This window comes from Sceloporus occidentalis, unplaced genomic scaffold, assembly GCF_023333645.1.
Source record: "Sceloporus occidentalis isolate IW3139 unplaced genomic scaffold, rSceOcc1.0.p SCAF_3, whole genome shotgun sequence".
NCBI classification, from domain to species: domain Eukaryota; kingdom Metazoa; phylum Chordata; class Lepidosauria; order Squamata; family Phrynosomatidae; genus Sceloporus; species Sceloporus occidentalis.
In genome coordinates this window covers 176,255,419-176,273,081 of record NW_028316983.1, presented here as the reverse complement: position 1 = coordinate 176,273,081, position 17,663 = coordinate 176,255,419, and the positions used below count along the sequence as shown (strand labels likewise).

At 38.3% G+C, this 17,663-nt stretch overlaps 1 protein-coding gene across 4 annotated transcripts in view; it reads right to left on the bottom strand.

Annotated features, from left to right (window-relative positions):
• The window catches only part of NETO1 (neuropilin and tolloid like 1), a 136,875-nt gene that overhangs the window by 111,628 nt on the left and 7,584 nt on the right, over positions 1–17,663 (bottom strand). For all 4 annotated transcript variants that reach the window (XR_016280591.1, XM_089516950.1, XM_089516948.1 and 1 more), the window contains exons 2-4: positions 16,016–16,069; positions 11,300–11,437; positions 5,349–5,597 (exon numbers count right to left, since the gene is read on the bottom strand). Coding sequence is in view for 3 of the 4 variants with exons in the window: in XM_089516950.1 (XP_089373076.1) it covers positions 5,349–5,597; positions 11,300–11,437; positions 16,016–16,069 (441 nt within the window). In the remaining variant the exon portion in view is untranslated. The remainder of the gene's footprint in view (positions 1–5,348; positions 5,598–11,299; positions 11,438–16,015; positions 16,070–17,663) is intronic.

Genomic DNA, 17,663 nt, shown 5'->3' with positions numbered 1-17,663 from the left:
AATAAAAATGAGGGGGAAGAGACATTTGTACAAAGAACAAGAACAGCCCCCTCCCATGCTCCCCGCAGCTGAGTTAAGTTCAATAGATATTACTTTTCCTTCTAGATATCTCAGCATGCTCACTATGGCAGCTTCCCCAAACCTCATTTCTCAACTATTTTGTCTATGAGTTGTGACCTAAATAACAGCTGGGTAGTTACCCAGCCAAAATCTAATAATTATTCATATACTATAAATACTATAAATATAAATAGTTTGTCCTTTACACAGTGCATAGTAGGTAAAACAGGTAGTTCACTGGGAAATCAGAAGATGTACCCCAAAGTCTAAATCAGCCTCTCATAGGTAACTATTTATTCCTATACTGATACATGGAGATGGGCATACTGGACCAGAGAAAGCTAAGGAGGAATCAAAATAAATTTATTTAATTCATACCCATTTATTTCTTTAATTCATACCCTGCCTATCTCCTGGGATGGGATCCAAGGCAGCTAATAAGGACATCTAATAAAGGCATGTACATTGCCTGCCTCCCATAGTCCCCTGGCACTCACTTTTTTACAGGCATACTTAATCAACAAAGCCTCTTGTTATATATATTATATTTTATAAAAGCTTTTTATGCCCACAACACCTTTTTCTTCTGCCTAGTTGAGAAAATTTTAGCCACATTGGCATTTGGAGGATGATGAAGGGCTTGAGAATCACTGGCTTTTAGTTTCAAATTGCAGCTGTGTATTTTCAGTAAACTACACAATAAATCTTTTCTTGGGAAGGAACAGGAAAATAAACTCAAGCTCATACCCCTGTAGCCATGCCTGTTTACCTAGAACAATCAAGATAATCAGAAACAACCTCCAGACTCCCTCATTGTGCATATGTACAACAAAACAGAAAGAAAGGAGGAAAGCAGATAAGCCTGCTTCACCAGCAACCCCCAAGTTTACATATATTTGTAAATTTGGTCACCAAAATAGAAATCATAAGAAAAAATGGAACCCAGTGCGGAAAAAATTTAAACCTGGATAAATTTTATATTAACCCAACCCTATTCTTTCCATGTCATTTCAGTCTCTGCTACCAAATTTTATGTTAAAGAAATAATGCCTAGGAACACAGTTAATACTCAGTTAATGCCCAGGAACTACAATTAATTCTTAATTAACTATGATATATGCCTGTACTTGCATAAACCTTGACTGTGTGGATAATTCAGCAAATTGCCTCTGATAAAGACTTAAAAACACCCATGGAAGTGCTAAGAACTAGAAAAGACAAATGACACAGTCTGACTTTGGAATTTGATGCATCTGTCCTATTCTGTCAGAAATACTGCATGTAGGCTCATTTACTAGTACTTGGATCATGCTGACACTGATTATGACCTTTCATGCTCATGACTGCAATCCAGAAAGTAATTTTTTTCCCATGTCCCTACTGCTTGTAACTGACATTTGGTTCATCTAGGTCCCTATTCACTACAGTATAAAAAAAATCAATGAGTTTTCCAGTCTTGTTTCTGAGCTGGCTTCTGGTAGCTTCACTTTCCACCAACAGATTTGGCAGCTCTGGAGCTCAATAGATTTGGCACCACAACTCATGAAAACACTAATATGCTACTACATGAAAGCTAGGCATTTCCTAGCTTTGATGTGTCCAACACCAAACACACTTGGCTTCTAATATCTCTCGTATTTTAGGCTACTGTTCTGAGACATCCTGCATGCAGTACTGCAATAAAACATTTCCATACTATTACTTTTCTTTCTCTTTTCCTACTATAAGTTATGTTGTGCAAATGTGGGAGACCTCCAAGGAGATTATCACACTTCCTTTCCTCCCAGCCTCAGCACAAGATGAAACTTTTGATTTAAAAAAAATATGGATGTTTTTGCATGCTTCCATGCCCAGTCAAGTACTCGATCTTGGCATCCTGTCCCTGATCATACTTTTTGAAAGGAGTTTCCCATTCTTCCAAAAAGTGTTGGAGAAGTACAGATCGGGTACAGGATGCCAAGATCGAGTATGCATGGGCATGGAAGCATGTGAAAGCACCAGTTTAAAAAAAAAATCAAAAGTTTCAGCCTGTGCTGAGGCTGGGAGGAAAGGAAGTGTGATAATCTCCCAAATCATGCCCATGATGAAAATTATAAGACTTCTTCTAAAACTAGCAAAGCTCATGCATAGATATGGAAACTGGGTAAACTTCTCTTGACTTGTGTTAAACTTCACTAATTTTTTTCCAAATTATGCTGTAGGATGACCCACAACATACACAAATCTCTACTGTTACTATTTTTTTAAAATAAACCTCATTTTAAAACACTTTTCTCATCCTTCTCTTTTTGTTTCTCACCTACTTACAAGAAAAAAAGTCTTACCCGTGAAGATAGAGTTGGGGTAATCAACTATTTATTAAAGATATCACAGCCTTTGCAAGATGAAAAATACATTTCTCATAATCCTTAACAAAAAATGATGTTTTTCCATATGCTTAGAAGTATCATGTCCATTTAAGGATAAGTCCTGCTTCTTCCTGGTCTGCAGGAACCTCTCGCTTCTACCCATTAGCCCTTCCACATCTCAAGGGAAATATTTTTGTTTGCATTTTCGTTGGAGATAGCTAGCTAACAGTGGCATCTGATCCCATTATGAACTTTACCATTTCAGAGGGCTGCACTGGCAATGTAGTAAAGCTTGCTAAACTTGTTCTCAGTTTCGCAGTGGTGGATTCTCATGCAATCAGTGATGAAGAAATCAGACAGTTTTTATTTATATCCATTTTTTCCAGTTTATTCTATTCATGTAGTCAGTCCATTTCATCCTGTTTCCACAGCAATTTGCAGGAAAACAAACCAATGCAAAATCTGTATGTATTTTGAACCAATTCACCTGAATTTTTGCAAGTAAAAAATATGCACAATATTGTTTTTTCTTTGGTCAGAAAAGCATAGGAGAAAACTCTTTTTAAAAATGCCAAAATATATATGTGGTCTAGTTTATGCATTGACTGAGAAAAGCCAGTTTGGTAAGATTTTATAAAATGCAAACAGGAAGAAATTTTCATTACGCCCTACTTAGAAATATATAGAAACTGGAAGCAATTTTCAAAGTCCAAATCAATCTTTGGATAAAGACTACTAGTTAGAAGAATTATTTTTGGTCAGCTTTGACAAATTGTGCCACCCTGCAAATGTTTTTGGACTCCAGCTCTCATAATCCCTTAACACTGATTATGTGACTGGGGCTGAAGGTGATTTTAAATCAAGGAGTGAATGAATCCACTTGCTCACACCTGTCTTAGGTTAAACTGACTGTGTTCTAGCCAAGGATGGGTAGCTGCCCTAGACAGCAACACCAACAATGCTGCTTTCCTGAGCCTGCTCCCCCTTCCCCCAAAATTCAGGGTGGGATTTTTAATTTTGCTCCCAAGTGGCCAATAGCACATACACACCCAAGCAACAAGGGGTATCTAGTGGCCATTTCACCAAATTATAGTTTAAGCACTCCACACTTTTATTAGCTTACATAGGTCTTTTTTGCCAAAAAAAAAAAAAAATAGTTGAAGAAAGGCCTGTACAGGTGTGGGAGGGGAGAGAATGTGTGAAAATTGCCAATACTGACCACCCCCTAAAGTTGGGATGGGGGGGATAAAGGAACTGCTTCCCAATGTGAATTGGTGTTGGGACACATGGAGTCATTGCAGACCCACAAAATTGCTGCATGCAGACCAGGAACCACTTCCTGCCCACAGTGCCACCCAAGGCCAGCACTTTCTGTTGTTATAAAGTCCTTACCTGACATATAAACTACTTTCCAATCCCTGTTAAAGTACATGGAAGTTGAAAGGGTTCATAATAATGGGAGTTGGGCATTTGTTACTGAATGTTCCATATTTAGAACTGGGATTAAATTTATTTGTATTTATTTTGTTCATGTATATCCTACATTTCCCCCAATAACAGATTCAAGGTGTCTTGCAGTGTATTAAAAACAATACATATTAGATACTATACCCCAAAAAAATCTTTATAGAGTATAACTATAAATGTTATTTAACAAACAATTTATAAAGTTAAACATATTAAATACTCTTTAATGCACTGTTCATGAAAACAGCAGAATCATTTCATGTGTATTTCATACCAAAAAGCAATATAAAGAAACTGCAAGTGCCAAACCGATATGGAATATACAGCTGGTTCCTTTAACAATTAAAAATGCTATTTTTTTTTCTACCATAGGCACCCAATAGAAGCTGTAATTAGAAAACTGACACAAATTATCAAAAACATTTCTCCCTAGAAGAATCAATAATAGGGACTTCTCATTCATTCACGCAATGTAGAAACTACAAAAAATATATTATATTCTTTAGAAGTTGCTGCATTGCAGCCACAGCCGACACACAAATACACACAAAGTTGAGAGAGAGGAGAATATTTCACTGGCATCATGACTGCAAATCTCCATTTTATCCTCATAAATTAAAACATACAGTTTGACAAAAGACATTATTGAACCTTAGCAATTAAGATTAGAAAAATCTTTCACAGAAGTGTTTAATTGAATGCATGCTATTCTTTGGATCTCCAAATCCTTTGGCAAAACTGTTTGCAGTTTGATTTAATGAACATGTAGGGTGGGGGGAATCACTCCAGCAAATTCTGCCTTTGCAAAAAGTAATGTTCAAAGAGAAGAGGAATGGTATGAGCAGAAATCCATCCTTTTTCCCCTAGTAACAAAAAAGAGTTCTGCTGCTGAAACCATTTTAAGGGCAAACTAATGAATACCGTGTTACTTATTTTTCTGTAAGGGATGCATTATTGCACTTAGTTCACCAGAAAAGATCAACAAAATGAAAGCATTAGATGAATTCAAATGTCCTACTGATAACCCATTCACCTAGCTGACTAAGTTTATTCTGTGTAACTTTATTCTCACTGACATGTATCATTTCTACACAATGAATATGCCATTACATAGAAAGCCATCATGTGGTTTCAAACATCTTCACTATTGTGTGATAATAATATCATCTGCATCAAAAATACGTTTACATGTTTCAACCTATTCATCACTGTTCAAAGGTGGTAGTCACATATTTTTAGCCACTAGACATCACTGGACAGGGTAAGGACAGGCATGGTATGTAGAAACAAACTGTCGAAAGCACAGATATCTTTTTCTAAGCACAGTAAAATAAGCATCTGTCTATTTCCAAAACCATTTTTAAAATTACACTGTATTAAAATAAAATCTGCTATTTTGTTATAATATTCCCAAATCCTCTCAGTATAAATCCCCCAAAGCTACCATTCAAAATTATTAAACTTTGTACCTACCAGGTGTGAAATTGTATCGTGCAGAAAATCCCAAAGATTCAAGTTCACCATCAGCAAAAAATTTAATCCACAGGAATCTGCCACTGGATTTTATCTTAGGTGGGTTTTGTTGTCCACAGAAACGGCCAATTATTGGGGAAAAGCCAAAAGGTCCATCCCGCACTTCAATGTGATCAAATTTACATTCCCAAGAAGGTTCTATGGAATATTTTTCATCGAAGTGTAACTCAATACATTGTCTTGGAGCAGCTGAAGATCAAAACAGAACCATTTTAGATAGTTTTGCATGTCAAAAGTATATTTACATTCAAAAGTATTGCTCATTTCCAAACTACCTAACCCATATTTTGCTGGGTTTTGTAACCACACAATGTAGTCACACAATCCTTGTTCCAAAGCTAATGTGCATGAAGCTAACAAAATGCAGTTCAGATCTGTTTGTTTTCCCATAAAATGTGTTTCTGATTTAAAACGACTTCATTAAGGCTAAAATTCTATATCTATTTATCTAGGCATAATCATCACTGAACATAATGGGGCTTGCTTCTGAGTGGACAGGTAGAAGAATGTGCTACATGACACTTTTTTAAAAAAATCCTAAAAATATTGATTAATTGCACATTTTAATCCCTCATGTTTTACTGTTCACACTTTTCAAGCTATGAATCTATCACGTCTTCCTTTTCTTTGGATTAAAAAAACAGATTGAGCTATGGTAAAGCACTGTGTGATGGCTCAAAGGATTATTTAAGAGCTTTCTATACCCAAGGAACAGGGTCATGTGACAAATTTAAAGCAGTAAACAGAATTGAATTCCTTATTTTGGAAAACTTTAACCCAAATCAAAATGCTAGTTCAAACTATAGTAGAACTAGTAAATCAATGGAAACTTGATAAGTAAATACTTAAGTAAATTCCCTTGATTCCTTTTACTTTAGTTGAGGCAAGCCACTAGATTTACACGTTTATCTGTTCCCAAATGTATAATAAAAGATATCTTGCCAAAAGGATGCATAGTGCTACAAAGGTCATTAAGCTAAATACTATTTTATTTCCACAAGGCTTTTGTAAAAAAATATTACTATTATTATTATTTGGCTGCAATTCTTTCAAATATGAGAATCAACATCTTTTAGTGCATGTAAATTTTTCAAAGTCATCCTAAGATAAGACTAAATAAATTCCACAACGTATTTAAAGGTGAACTCAGCACTCTCTAAGCAGTTTACAGTCTGTAACAATTGCCCCCCAAAAGCTGGGTACTCATTTTACTACAAAAGGATGGAATGCTGAGTCAACCTGGAGCCCTCTGGGATCAAACTCACAAATGTTGTGGCTGCAGTACCAGCATTTAACCACTGTGCCACCAGGGCACTATTTCTTTATAGCACTATGAAGATTATCACACGAGGGCTTTTTACAGTTTAATAGCGCTATTCTAACGTTATTCAGCAGGAATGGCGATATTATAACACTTACTTTCACACTGGTCGCAATAATGGGGCATTAATGATTCACAAGCAGTAAAAAAGTGCTTTACATTCCACACGTCGGCAGAAGGGTTGTTTTAGCAGAGAGAGAAAAATGGGTCTTTTTGCGCTGCTGAGGAACTCTCCTGTGACTCACAAGCACAACACAGGAAGTGATTCTGCTGAACAGGCACACTGGGAGACTGGGGGATTCAATTTGGGAGATTATCCTCCTGTTGCATTCTGAGACTTGTAGTTTAGGAAGGGACATTTAGAATATTCAGCCAGAGAGCTCTTTGGCCTCACTGAACTACAAACCTCCAAATGCAATAGGAGGCAGTCAGAGAAGTTAAAGTGGAGTAGCCCCGTTGTAATGAGTGTAGTGCAAAGGTTTAATGATGAATTTTCAATAGCGATATTGAAACATGATTGTTTCACACATTTGATTGCTTTTCACACATCGTGATCGGCAAGCCATTGATAGTTTTTTATCGTCAATGAGTTATTCCACTAGTACAACACTTCCATGATGTTTCAAGAACGATTGGCGGACAATGTTGTGTGAAAACCTTTCTACCAGCCATGCAGCAAAGATGGTAACAATGCTCTTCTTTAATGCTTTTTACCCTGTGTGATAATCTTCCATCATATGCTTCCTTGAACTTCTCTCCATTTGAAGCTTGAATCTTATTTCAGTTTCATGATGTGTCTTAATCTGCAGCACTAGACAATGTTTAACATTACATTTATTTAGTTCAAGGTGAGATGCAAGTTGATTTGAGATCATAGAGGGGAAATACTAGTGAAGTGTGGATTTTGCACTAAACATTTAAGAATTAGCACATGCAAGAATATGTGTAGTTTTAAGGTGCTAGAATTGAAATCCATGTGTAGAACTGTACAGTAGAGGTAAAAACTTCTGAATTAGTCCCAATTCTGTTTCAATCAATTGGACTGACTTTTCATACATTCTAAATGGTTTATTTTGACTGACTTGCAGAATAGTCTGAAAATGACATAACTGACAAAGAAAATGAACTGAAAACCTGTCTTAAGCAGGTGTTTTTTCACCCAAAAGGAAGGAGGAAGGAAAAGAATAGAAAGTGATCCCCATCACTCTAGGAAGTATCTACTGATGTGGTGTGAGATTTCAGCCCTTGGTTTAGCAACAGTTGAAGATGATGTCCAGCTTTTACTGGGTTGTTTCATACATTACATCATACATTACATCATTACATCAACTACTTATGCAATGTGTTCCTCTGATTCTAATACAACACCTGCAATCCATGATAGCACTGAGATAAATATGTTATAAGCACTGCAGAGATTCCATAATACTCTCTTGTATATTGTCCATATAGGCTCTTTACTGCCAATTAATTCCATTGTATAGAATTGTCATTTCCCCCCATACATTTGCAGGGAGAAGCAGAAGAAAAGACCTCGCTTTATAGCTATCATATTATTGGTATTGTTTGTTGGGTCTCAAGAAACCATATTAAATTGTATGGTTCTGGGCAGGGTACGTAAAAAAAAATGTTGCTAAGAAATTCAGAAGCACTGTAATGCAGCTGTCCTGTCATGAGCTCTTCCTATTTGAATTCTTAGATATTTTTTTTAATTTAGGTTCTAATTACCTTTCTTCAAAGACTCCTAATAACATGGAAAAGACTGCTTAATGCTTGCATGTCTTGTCATCTTTTTCATCTAATTATCTTATACAAGTGCTATCTTGAGATTTTACATCTGCTTAAAAAGTCTCTGGGTTCCAACTAGAAATAGAGGAACTGTTGCAGAGAAATAGCCCCATACAATTATGATTTTAATTCTACCAGCCTGTAATTTCATGTAGCTGACAGCTGAAGCTAAGCAGGAAAAAACTGTTTCAGTTTAACAGAATGTCTGGAAATGAGAGATTGATCTAAACATCTCCCCTACAAAAATGTGAACCGGTACCACACTAATGGATTGGAATAATCCTTGGTATCTCCAGTTGCTCAGCAGTTGAACAGGGAAAGCCAGGGTCATTTTTCTTTCAAAAGGATATTCTCTGCTGGCTTTGAAGAATGCATTTTGAATACAAGGAATTCAAATGGAATTATCAGAGCATAGTATTACTCATGCAGATAATTAAATAGATGTGCTTTGGAAAAGCAAAATACCACCACTTTTCAGCACAGATATTGTTAGACTAGAAGAAAGAGTTCATCAGCTTTACACAAGATGATCTTTAATAAAATGGCTACTTCTAATTTTAGTTTTTAATACCTCAGTCTTATTTATATTACAGAAAAATGCAGGCTCCATGTCAGCTACTGAAAATTTAAAATATTCTGTGTTTATGTTAACAAACAGATATTTTACTGGGAAACAGTTACCATGCTTACAGATAATATATCGAATGATACAATTTCACATTTCTGGCTAAAATTAACAACTGGACATATTACATGGTTTTAAATAGACCTAAGACCTTCTATATCACTGGAAGCATCAAATATGTGTAGCATGCATAATTTGCTGCAGCTCCTTCTTGGTGCATTTTGTTGGAAATATGGGTTAACTGTCAACCATGGTGTGAAATTATTACAGGTTTAACCATTTTATTAATCAAGTAAAATTACTGTTCTTCCTAATACTAAGCATTGGTTGTTCATCTCATTGTTTGATGCCATGTAAGTAAGAAGAAGAAGCATAAATTCAACATTAGTCTTACTTATAATCAGCCAATTAAATCAATAGAACTTAGGGTATTACTAACAAATCCCATTTCATTTCAGTATGTCAACTCTAGGTAGAATTAACAATGGAATTAGCCTCTTCTATTAATTTATCAGCCTGCACACCTGTGTAATATTCAGATATATCTAAAAACAAAAAATCAGTCCTTAGTTTGACTATACTGGGCCTCAGCACACTGCTGCAAATATTGTTGTAGTGTTATGCAACATGGATGAGTAATTATAAATTTCTATTTTTCATAATCATCTCAGAAACATTTTTATTTAAAAAGCTTATATCACAAAGGATATTTTCACAGACTCCAAGTGTTTCTACCTTTTCTTTTCCTCTTCCTCTTCCTTTCCCTCTTCCTTTTCTTCTCCTTCCTCCTCCTCTTCTCTTTCCCATTTCCTGCCAACCTCAAACACTGTGACTAGGCACTTAATAGCAGCTGCAACTAAAATCGAGAAATATTAAACTTCTCAAGTAGTGCCTTAGTAATTAAGCCTTTTCTTAGTAATGGACCTGTGTAACTCAGACTAAAATGTCATTGTTATTAAATACTTTAGAAAACAAATATACTCATCCTTCCAAATCTGCATCACTGATCCAGAAATAACCAAATCAAATTGTTTAGGAATGTAATTGTTGGTTAATTTTGTTCTTGATACTCAATACAGTGTGCCCGCGCCATACACAAGTGCACTCTATGTGGCTTCAAGCATACACTGAAACCGTGTGACAACAAAACAAATGGTGCATGTGCCCCTGGTGCATGCGCTGCGTGCACACATCCCATTGTTTGCAACGGGGCATGAGCATGCCTGGAATTCCCCTTATGCGGGGGAATCCGGAACGGATCCCCTGCTTGAGGGAAGGTCCCACTGTATGAGTAATAGGTAATGCTTGGTAAAGTGGTAGGCAGTAGTAAAAGAGGAAGTCCATTTTACATGTAGGTAAACTCAATCAAGGAAGCCATAGCCCTGAGTTGCTGTTGATAGCAGGATGTCTGGAGAACTCGCCTTCATAGTGTTGCCATACTTGAAGCTGACTTGATGGCAATTAATAATAACAAGTTACAAAAGTGCCTTGTTTGCCAAGGAAACATTGCTACAATAAAAGATTAAGGCATGAAAGATGAAACCTAAGTAAATAGTAAGAGCCATAGGGCTGTGCCATGTTCCTTTGACTTGACAGGGAAGCTATAACAGGAGACAGCTGCACTCAGTATTTAATCTTTATATTCTGGTCTTACTTTCCCTTAGCCAAAAGTGGTGGGGGGTTTGAATGGGAGCTGCCATAAAATAATATTGCATATCTCTGGCTGTGTAAATGAAGTGTTGAGATGTGGCAGCTTCCAGTGCTCTCTTTTTCTCTGTCTTCAGGCAAAGAAAGAGAGACAAGCTGAGATAAGGCCAGCAGCTGCTATCATGTAGCTGTGTTCTTCCTTGGCTGTTGAAATACAGTACTGTACTATATAGCAGTGCTCTGGCAGGTGGAAGAGAAAAAGAGAACAGGCCCAGGAGGATGGAAATTCCTCAACCTCTGAAGACCCCAAAGATAAATAGGTAGATATGTATGAAGTTTTACTAGACTGCTTACCCTATAGCAAAAAAAAATGTTTAATTAAAAAAAATGTTTTGCCAAGCTATCAAAATACTTTGGCCATGATTCCTAAATCTAACAACTTTAGTATAATAGAAGAAATATGAAGAGAAAGACTAATTTAGAAATAAGGGAGAATGTATTGGTTAATACCTTCTATAATGTAGACACACTCTCTGTCAGGAGGGTATTTGTTGGGGTAATTGGGAGAAGTGAAAATGCCTCCTTCTGGGTATTTAGTCCACGTTCCACACTGCACTGTCTTTTGTCCTTCTGAAGTGGTTTGCTTTTCTGAAAGAAAAAACAAAAGGAATGACATTAGGGATGAAACAGATGTGGTGCACACATTAGTGTTTCCACCTACTTACTTGTGGAGGGATGGGACTAACGTAGCCTTCCAGCTTTTGTTGGACTGCAATTCTCAGCAGTCCTAAGTAGTACAGATGATGGTTAGTAATACTTTGAAATGCAATCTAACAATAGCTGGAGGGCTACATGGTTCCCATCCCTGCCTTATGGCATTGTACAAACCCTTATTTTATTCTTCTGACTCTGGTGGTTTTCTCTTTATAACAGATGTACCAAGTAGTTGTGCATGGAAATCTGTTCCTAAATATGGGATCTCCCTTCACTAGGATTGTACAGTTATTCAGTAAAGGGATCTTTCTTAACCTAAGGGTTAAGAGGGGCTTAACTGAGCACAATGTACTGCAAGAGAGTGAGAAATAACTGATTTATAATAAAATTTCCTCTGATTCCTTCTTCTATTATAGTAGTAAGTGTCATAGTGTTGAGTCATGATTCCTTAACTTGACAATGAAGGGCTGCATGGTTTCTAATCCTTCTAATAAAGCCTTAATCTCCCCTTAGTCAAAAGTGGGAAGCATTATGCCAGTAGGCTTCAACTCCCAGGATTTCTTATCACTGTCAAGATGGCTGAGGCTTCTGGGAGTTGCAGTCTAAAACACCTGAATGGAAATGGGAGTGAGAAGCAATGTTCTATACAATTTTCTAAAACATATTTTTTTTCACAAATTCCATGCTATAGAGTTGTTATCTATGGCAATAAAGTGAAAGGAACCCACTAGCTATCTACAGTGGACTAAAAACAACCTTAGGCAATGAATAATCACATTTTACCCTTAATTTCTTAGCATTGATCTGAAAGACTTATTGACTTTTGGGCTTTTTTGTAATTTATTAAGATCGTTTTTTACCTCTCCATTCCTCTACAACTGAGGTACAGGACTAATGACCATCTGGAAGTTGTTTGATTCCAACTCCCATCAGTCTGTCCTAAAACATCTGGAAGACCAAGTTCCTCATTTATGTTCTAGACTCAAGCCACAGTAACTACTCTTCTTTTTTTCTTTTCTTTTTTTTAACAAACAGGCTGGTGGGGGGCCATGCATTGAATTGAACTCGAGAAAGAGTTCTTTGAGGATGCAGCAATAGTTGTATTTTGCACAGGGCTGGGGCCATTCTCATCACTATAATTATCTCCCAATTTGAACCTGACAAGAAACCTGCCATGGTTTGTGGCCTAACCTGCATCTGATTCAGTAGAATCAACACAGAGCCATCTGTTGCACAGGCATATTTCTGCAATATACAAAAAATTTAATTGCATATAGCATGAACTATGCAGATTCAGGAGCAAGGGGTAGAGAAGGGAAAGGGCTGTGAATTTTACTTGGTGATAGATGAACCACTATAGCTCAGCTTAGAGGTCACCAATTAAAAGTATTTTTAAAGAATTCAAAAAATTCCTCATACTGTTGTCCTTGTCCCACCCAGAAATTCTAAATCAGGAATGGAAGGTAAGTAAGAATCTACCATAATAACTTAATCTCTGGATAATCTGCAGTAGAATCAACAAGTGTCCAATTCCTAGTGGTTTAAAAATATTAATAAAAAGCATTTCCTTCCTAAATTAGGCAGGACAGTTTGGGAAATGACAAGAGCAGACTTCTATGTAATCTTGGCACCAGCTTGTTCTGCATTGTTGGATAAGTTTCAGGTTGCGCAGCCTGATGATGTGGATAGGATCCTTGGAGAAGTGAGGGCCACTACATATACTGGATCCTTTTCCTTCCTGCCTTCTGAACACAACCGGAGAGTGGCTGAGTGGGTAAGGTAGGATGACAAATGCCTCACTGCAGCAAGGCAAATTTCCATCTTGTCTAAAGGAGGCTGTGGTGATGCCATTACTGAAAAAGACCACACTGGATTCCCCTATTTTGGGTAACTATAGGCCAGTCTCTAATATTCCATTCTTGGGTAAGGTTCTAGAGCGAGTGGTGGCCTCCCATCTTCAGGGCTTTCTGGATAAAATGGATTATCTAGATCCATTTCAATATGGCATCAGATCTAGCTATGGGACAGAGACAGCTTTGGTTGCCTTGGTGGATGACCTACGCAGAGAACAGGACAGGGGGAGTATGTCCCTGTTGGTCCTGCTGGATCTCTCAGTGACATTCGATACCATCGACTATGGTATCCTTCTGGGCCACCTTTCTGAGATGGGACTTGGGGGCACTGTTATGTAGTGGTTCCAGTCTCTCTTGGAGGGGTGGATTCAAAAGTTGTTTTGGGGGGACCCTTGTTTGACCCCTTGGCCACTGGCCTGTGGGGTCCCTCAGGGTTCTGTTTTGTCCCCCAAGTTATTCATTATCTACATGAAACCACTGTGAACGGTCATCCAGGGTTTTGGAGTGAAGTGTCACCAGTATGCTGATGACACCCAACTCTATCACACATTTCCATTTGATTCCAGGGAAGCTGTCTCTGTACTGAACTAGTGTCTGCAGTCAGTAATGGACTGGATGAGGGCAAACAAATTGAAGCTTAATCCAGACAAGACAGAGGTGCTCCTGGTCAGTCATAAAGCAGACCAGGGAATTGGAGCTTTGCCTGTGCTGGATGAGGTTAAACTTCCCCTGAAATCTCAAGCTCACAGTTTCGGTGTGCTCCTGGACTCCTCTCTGAACCTGGATGCCCAGATCTCAGCAGTGACCAGGAGTGCATTTGCACAGATTAAACTTGTGCACCAGCTGCGCCCATCCGTTCATTTCCAGGCACAATTCAAAGTACTGGTAATTACCTATAAAGCCCAAAATGGCTTGGGCCCAGACTATTTGAGAGACCGTATCTTAAGAGCCCTAAGATCTTCAGGAGAAGGCTTTCTCTTGGTGTCATCAAGATCACAGGCTCGCCTGGTCAGGACATGAGAGAGAGCCTTCTCGGTGGCTGCTCTCACCCTCTGGAATGTTATTCCTTGAGAAGCTAGGCTGCCCCTTCCCTGCTGGCCTTTTGTTACCAGATAAAAACATTTTTATGTCGGCAGGCTTTCTGTACATAACAGAGTGGTTTTATGGAGCAGGTAGGTCTTTAGTCTGTTTTTAACTTAACTATATGTTATGTTATTTTATATTAGATTTTATTGTATATACTTTATGTGATTTTATATATAGATGTTTTAATTTTTAAAGGTTTTATCTGTGTGCACGCTCAAATTCTGTCTCTGAAAAAAAAATCCTTGGGCAATTCTATGTCCACCATCATGACCCAAGACTTCACACCCAGCTCCAGTCATTGGACTTTGACATTCAAATGAAAAACATAGTAAATCCTGCAAATTAAATGTCTATTTACCCATGTTCTAAACCAGCATACAGTGTTGGTTTCACATGCTGATTTAACACTAGACTGAACTAGATTGTGATGGTGGCTCGTACTTTTTATTCTGAGCCACTGAAGAACATTTAAGGATGTAATGTTCAGCTTGTATTTCAGTTGAACATCATAAACTGCTCAAGTTCATATCTCAGCTCCAGGAAACAGGAATTTGAGTAACATCACATAGGGCTCAAACAGATGGCCCAACGGGCCCACTGTCAGGCAGATGGCACAGAGGCCACAAGGAGGCTGCACTGGGACTGCCTAACATGGCCCAAACCCAGGACCATGGCAGTGGCCACCCTCCAGATCACAGCATCTGGTTGCCATGGTCCTGTGGCAGTCCCATGGCAATTGGGGTGGGAGCAGCCTCTGACTGCTCCTACTGCCCTGTAACTTCACTTGTAGTTGAGGACTGGACTAGAATATTTTTGGTTTCTTCTGTGATTCTATAAATGAAATCATGGCCAAATTTAGAAATGATTAGAGACTAAGGTAGTCAGGTTGCAGAAGCCCCATAATATGACTAAAATATATACATTATTCTAACACAGAGCAAGTAAATACCTTAAAGACACCAGATACTGTCTGATCTTGGAAGGCTAAGAAGGATAAGGGCCAGTTAGTACTTAAATGGGGGACCGCCAACCAATACCAGGTGCTGTATGCTATGTATCAGTGGAAGATACTGGCAAAACCACCTCTGAGTATTCTTTGCCTAAGAAAATGTTCTAAAATTTATGGGGTTGCCATAAATCAACAGTCTGATTGAAGGCACACACACATTCATAATCTGCAGTCCTAAACTGTAGTTTAGATAGTTTGTGCATAAATTATGTACAAAATGTAACAAACTGTCATGCCCAAGTGACAGCCATTGGCCAGGGTTTTACTAAGATGATTGCATTTCTTCCTGAGCCTTCTCTCCTCTATTTGACCTCTTGATGCAAGTTCCAGAATAAGAGACTTTGATCAGGCTTCAATCTGTGCTTTAAAATTTATAGTTTATAGTTTAGTTAGTCCTTTAGTTTTTTAAAGGAAGATTTTATTTAATCATCATGCTTCATCCAGCCATTTAGAAAAATCACTAAATTGCTGGATATAAATATGAAGCTCTTTTTCTGCCTTAACCACATTTAAATCCAGATAATGGGAATATTTTTCATTTTTTTAAAAAAGAAAGAAACATACCTGCTCCTTTTTTTGTTGCCCCAGCCCAATGTAGGATGATAAAACTTGCTACAACTGAAAGGGGAAAAAAAGGATATTAGTCACAATAATGGTTGCAAAAAAGAAAATACTAAACAACAAATGAACAATGTGTGTTTTGTTGCTCCATTTAGCTACTGTATGTGGTTTTTCACAGTATTGTAGACTACACCAAATGGCTACAGATTCAGAGGAAAAGCCATGTGGATGCAGGAACACATTAAGACTGCATTCCTATACCCACTTACTTGGGAGTAAGCCCCACTGAACTTAGTAGGAATCACTTTTAACCAAACATGACTATGGGCCCAAACAGACTGGCTGGAAAAGCCAGCTTCTGGGTGGCTTGGGGGAGTGGCGTTTGGATGGTGCATTCCACCAAGATGTCTGAAAGATGCGCAGCCAATCAGACGACTTCAAGCCACTCCAGGGGCATGGCATTTTGGTGACGCATGCCCCCGGAGGCCTAGAAGCCACCCGGGGGTTATGCCAGGGCCTCCTATTTGGGCCAGCGGTGGAGGGTGCCTTCGGGACCATGATGTGGGTTTGCCGCAGTCCCAAGGCATATTCAGCAATCAAGCCATTCTTTCATGGCCATCTGTTTTGGCCCTAAGATTTGTGTTGCTAGTGTTCTCCTAGTGTGTGCTATAATACTAAATTATATCATTAAAAGCTATTAATAGCTCAGCACAGTCATGTGTACACTGGACATAACTGTTACATTTTGTTATCTACATATAAAAGTCAGCTGGCATTTAACATTTAATATTAGGGCCTCTGGAGTCAAGGCACAGCATCCTCATGCTGGATGCCCTAACTCCTCCCCCAAGGCACCGTGCCGGTCTACACAGCACATGCAATTATGGTGCAACTCCGGTGCTGCATCCACATGATGCAGCGCCGAAGGGGGGTCATAAAGTCATGTCACCTATGGCACCCCTTGGAGATTGGAGATTGCAAAAAGAAGCTGCTTTTTGCTGCTCCTTTTTGCATCCTCCAGAGGCCAGACTGGGGCCACAGCATGAGGTTGCTGTGGCCCCAATCCATCCAGTAAAGAGGCAGATGCTGACTGCCCCTTTGGGGTGGTCTGTATAGCCCCATTAGTTAACTTATTTATCTTATGTGATCCAGTTAAGCCAAACCAACCTGTTATCAACCTGGAAACATTCCCTCATCCTTTAACTAATTTGAGTATAAGCTTCCCTTTTTTCAGCACCCCTTAGAATTCATTCTTTATACTTCAAGAGGGATTTTGGGATTCTGGGAGAGCTGGTTCTAGAAGGAGATAGAAAATCTTTCTTTCACAAAACTCCTTAAATTAAACTGCCTTCATGCTTCATTCTCCAATGAGATCCAATGTCATGCAGTACTTCATTGTTGGTATATCTTTGTAAATTAGCTTCCACATTAACAACCAAATCATACGTTGTTTACATATACAATGTAACACAGTGAACACCTCCAGCACTAACTCCATTTAGGATTTGTTCTGGCAAACCACTCTAAGGTTGGACATTGCCTCAGCAAAGAAATACTATAAGCTTTTGATGAACTAATAAAACTAAGAATGTAATCACCCTTTCTGTAAAATGTTTTGATTGATAATGTTACATCCATATTACCAGTTACC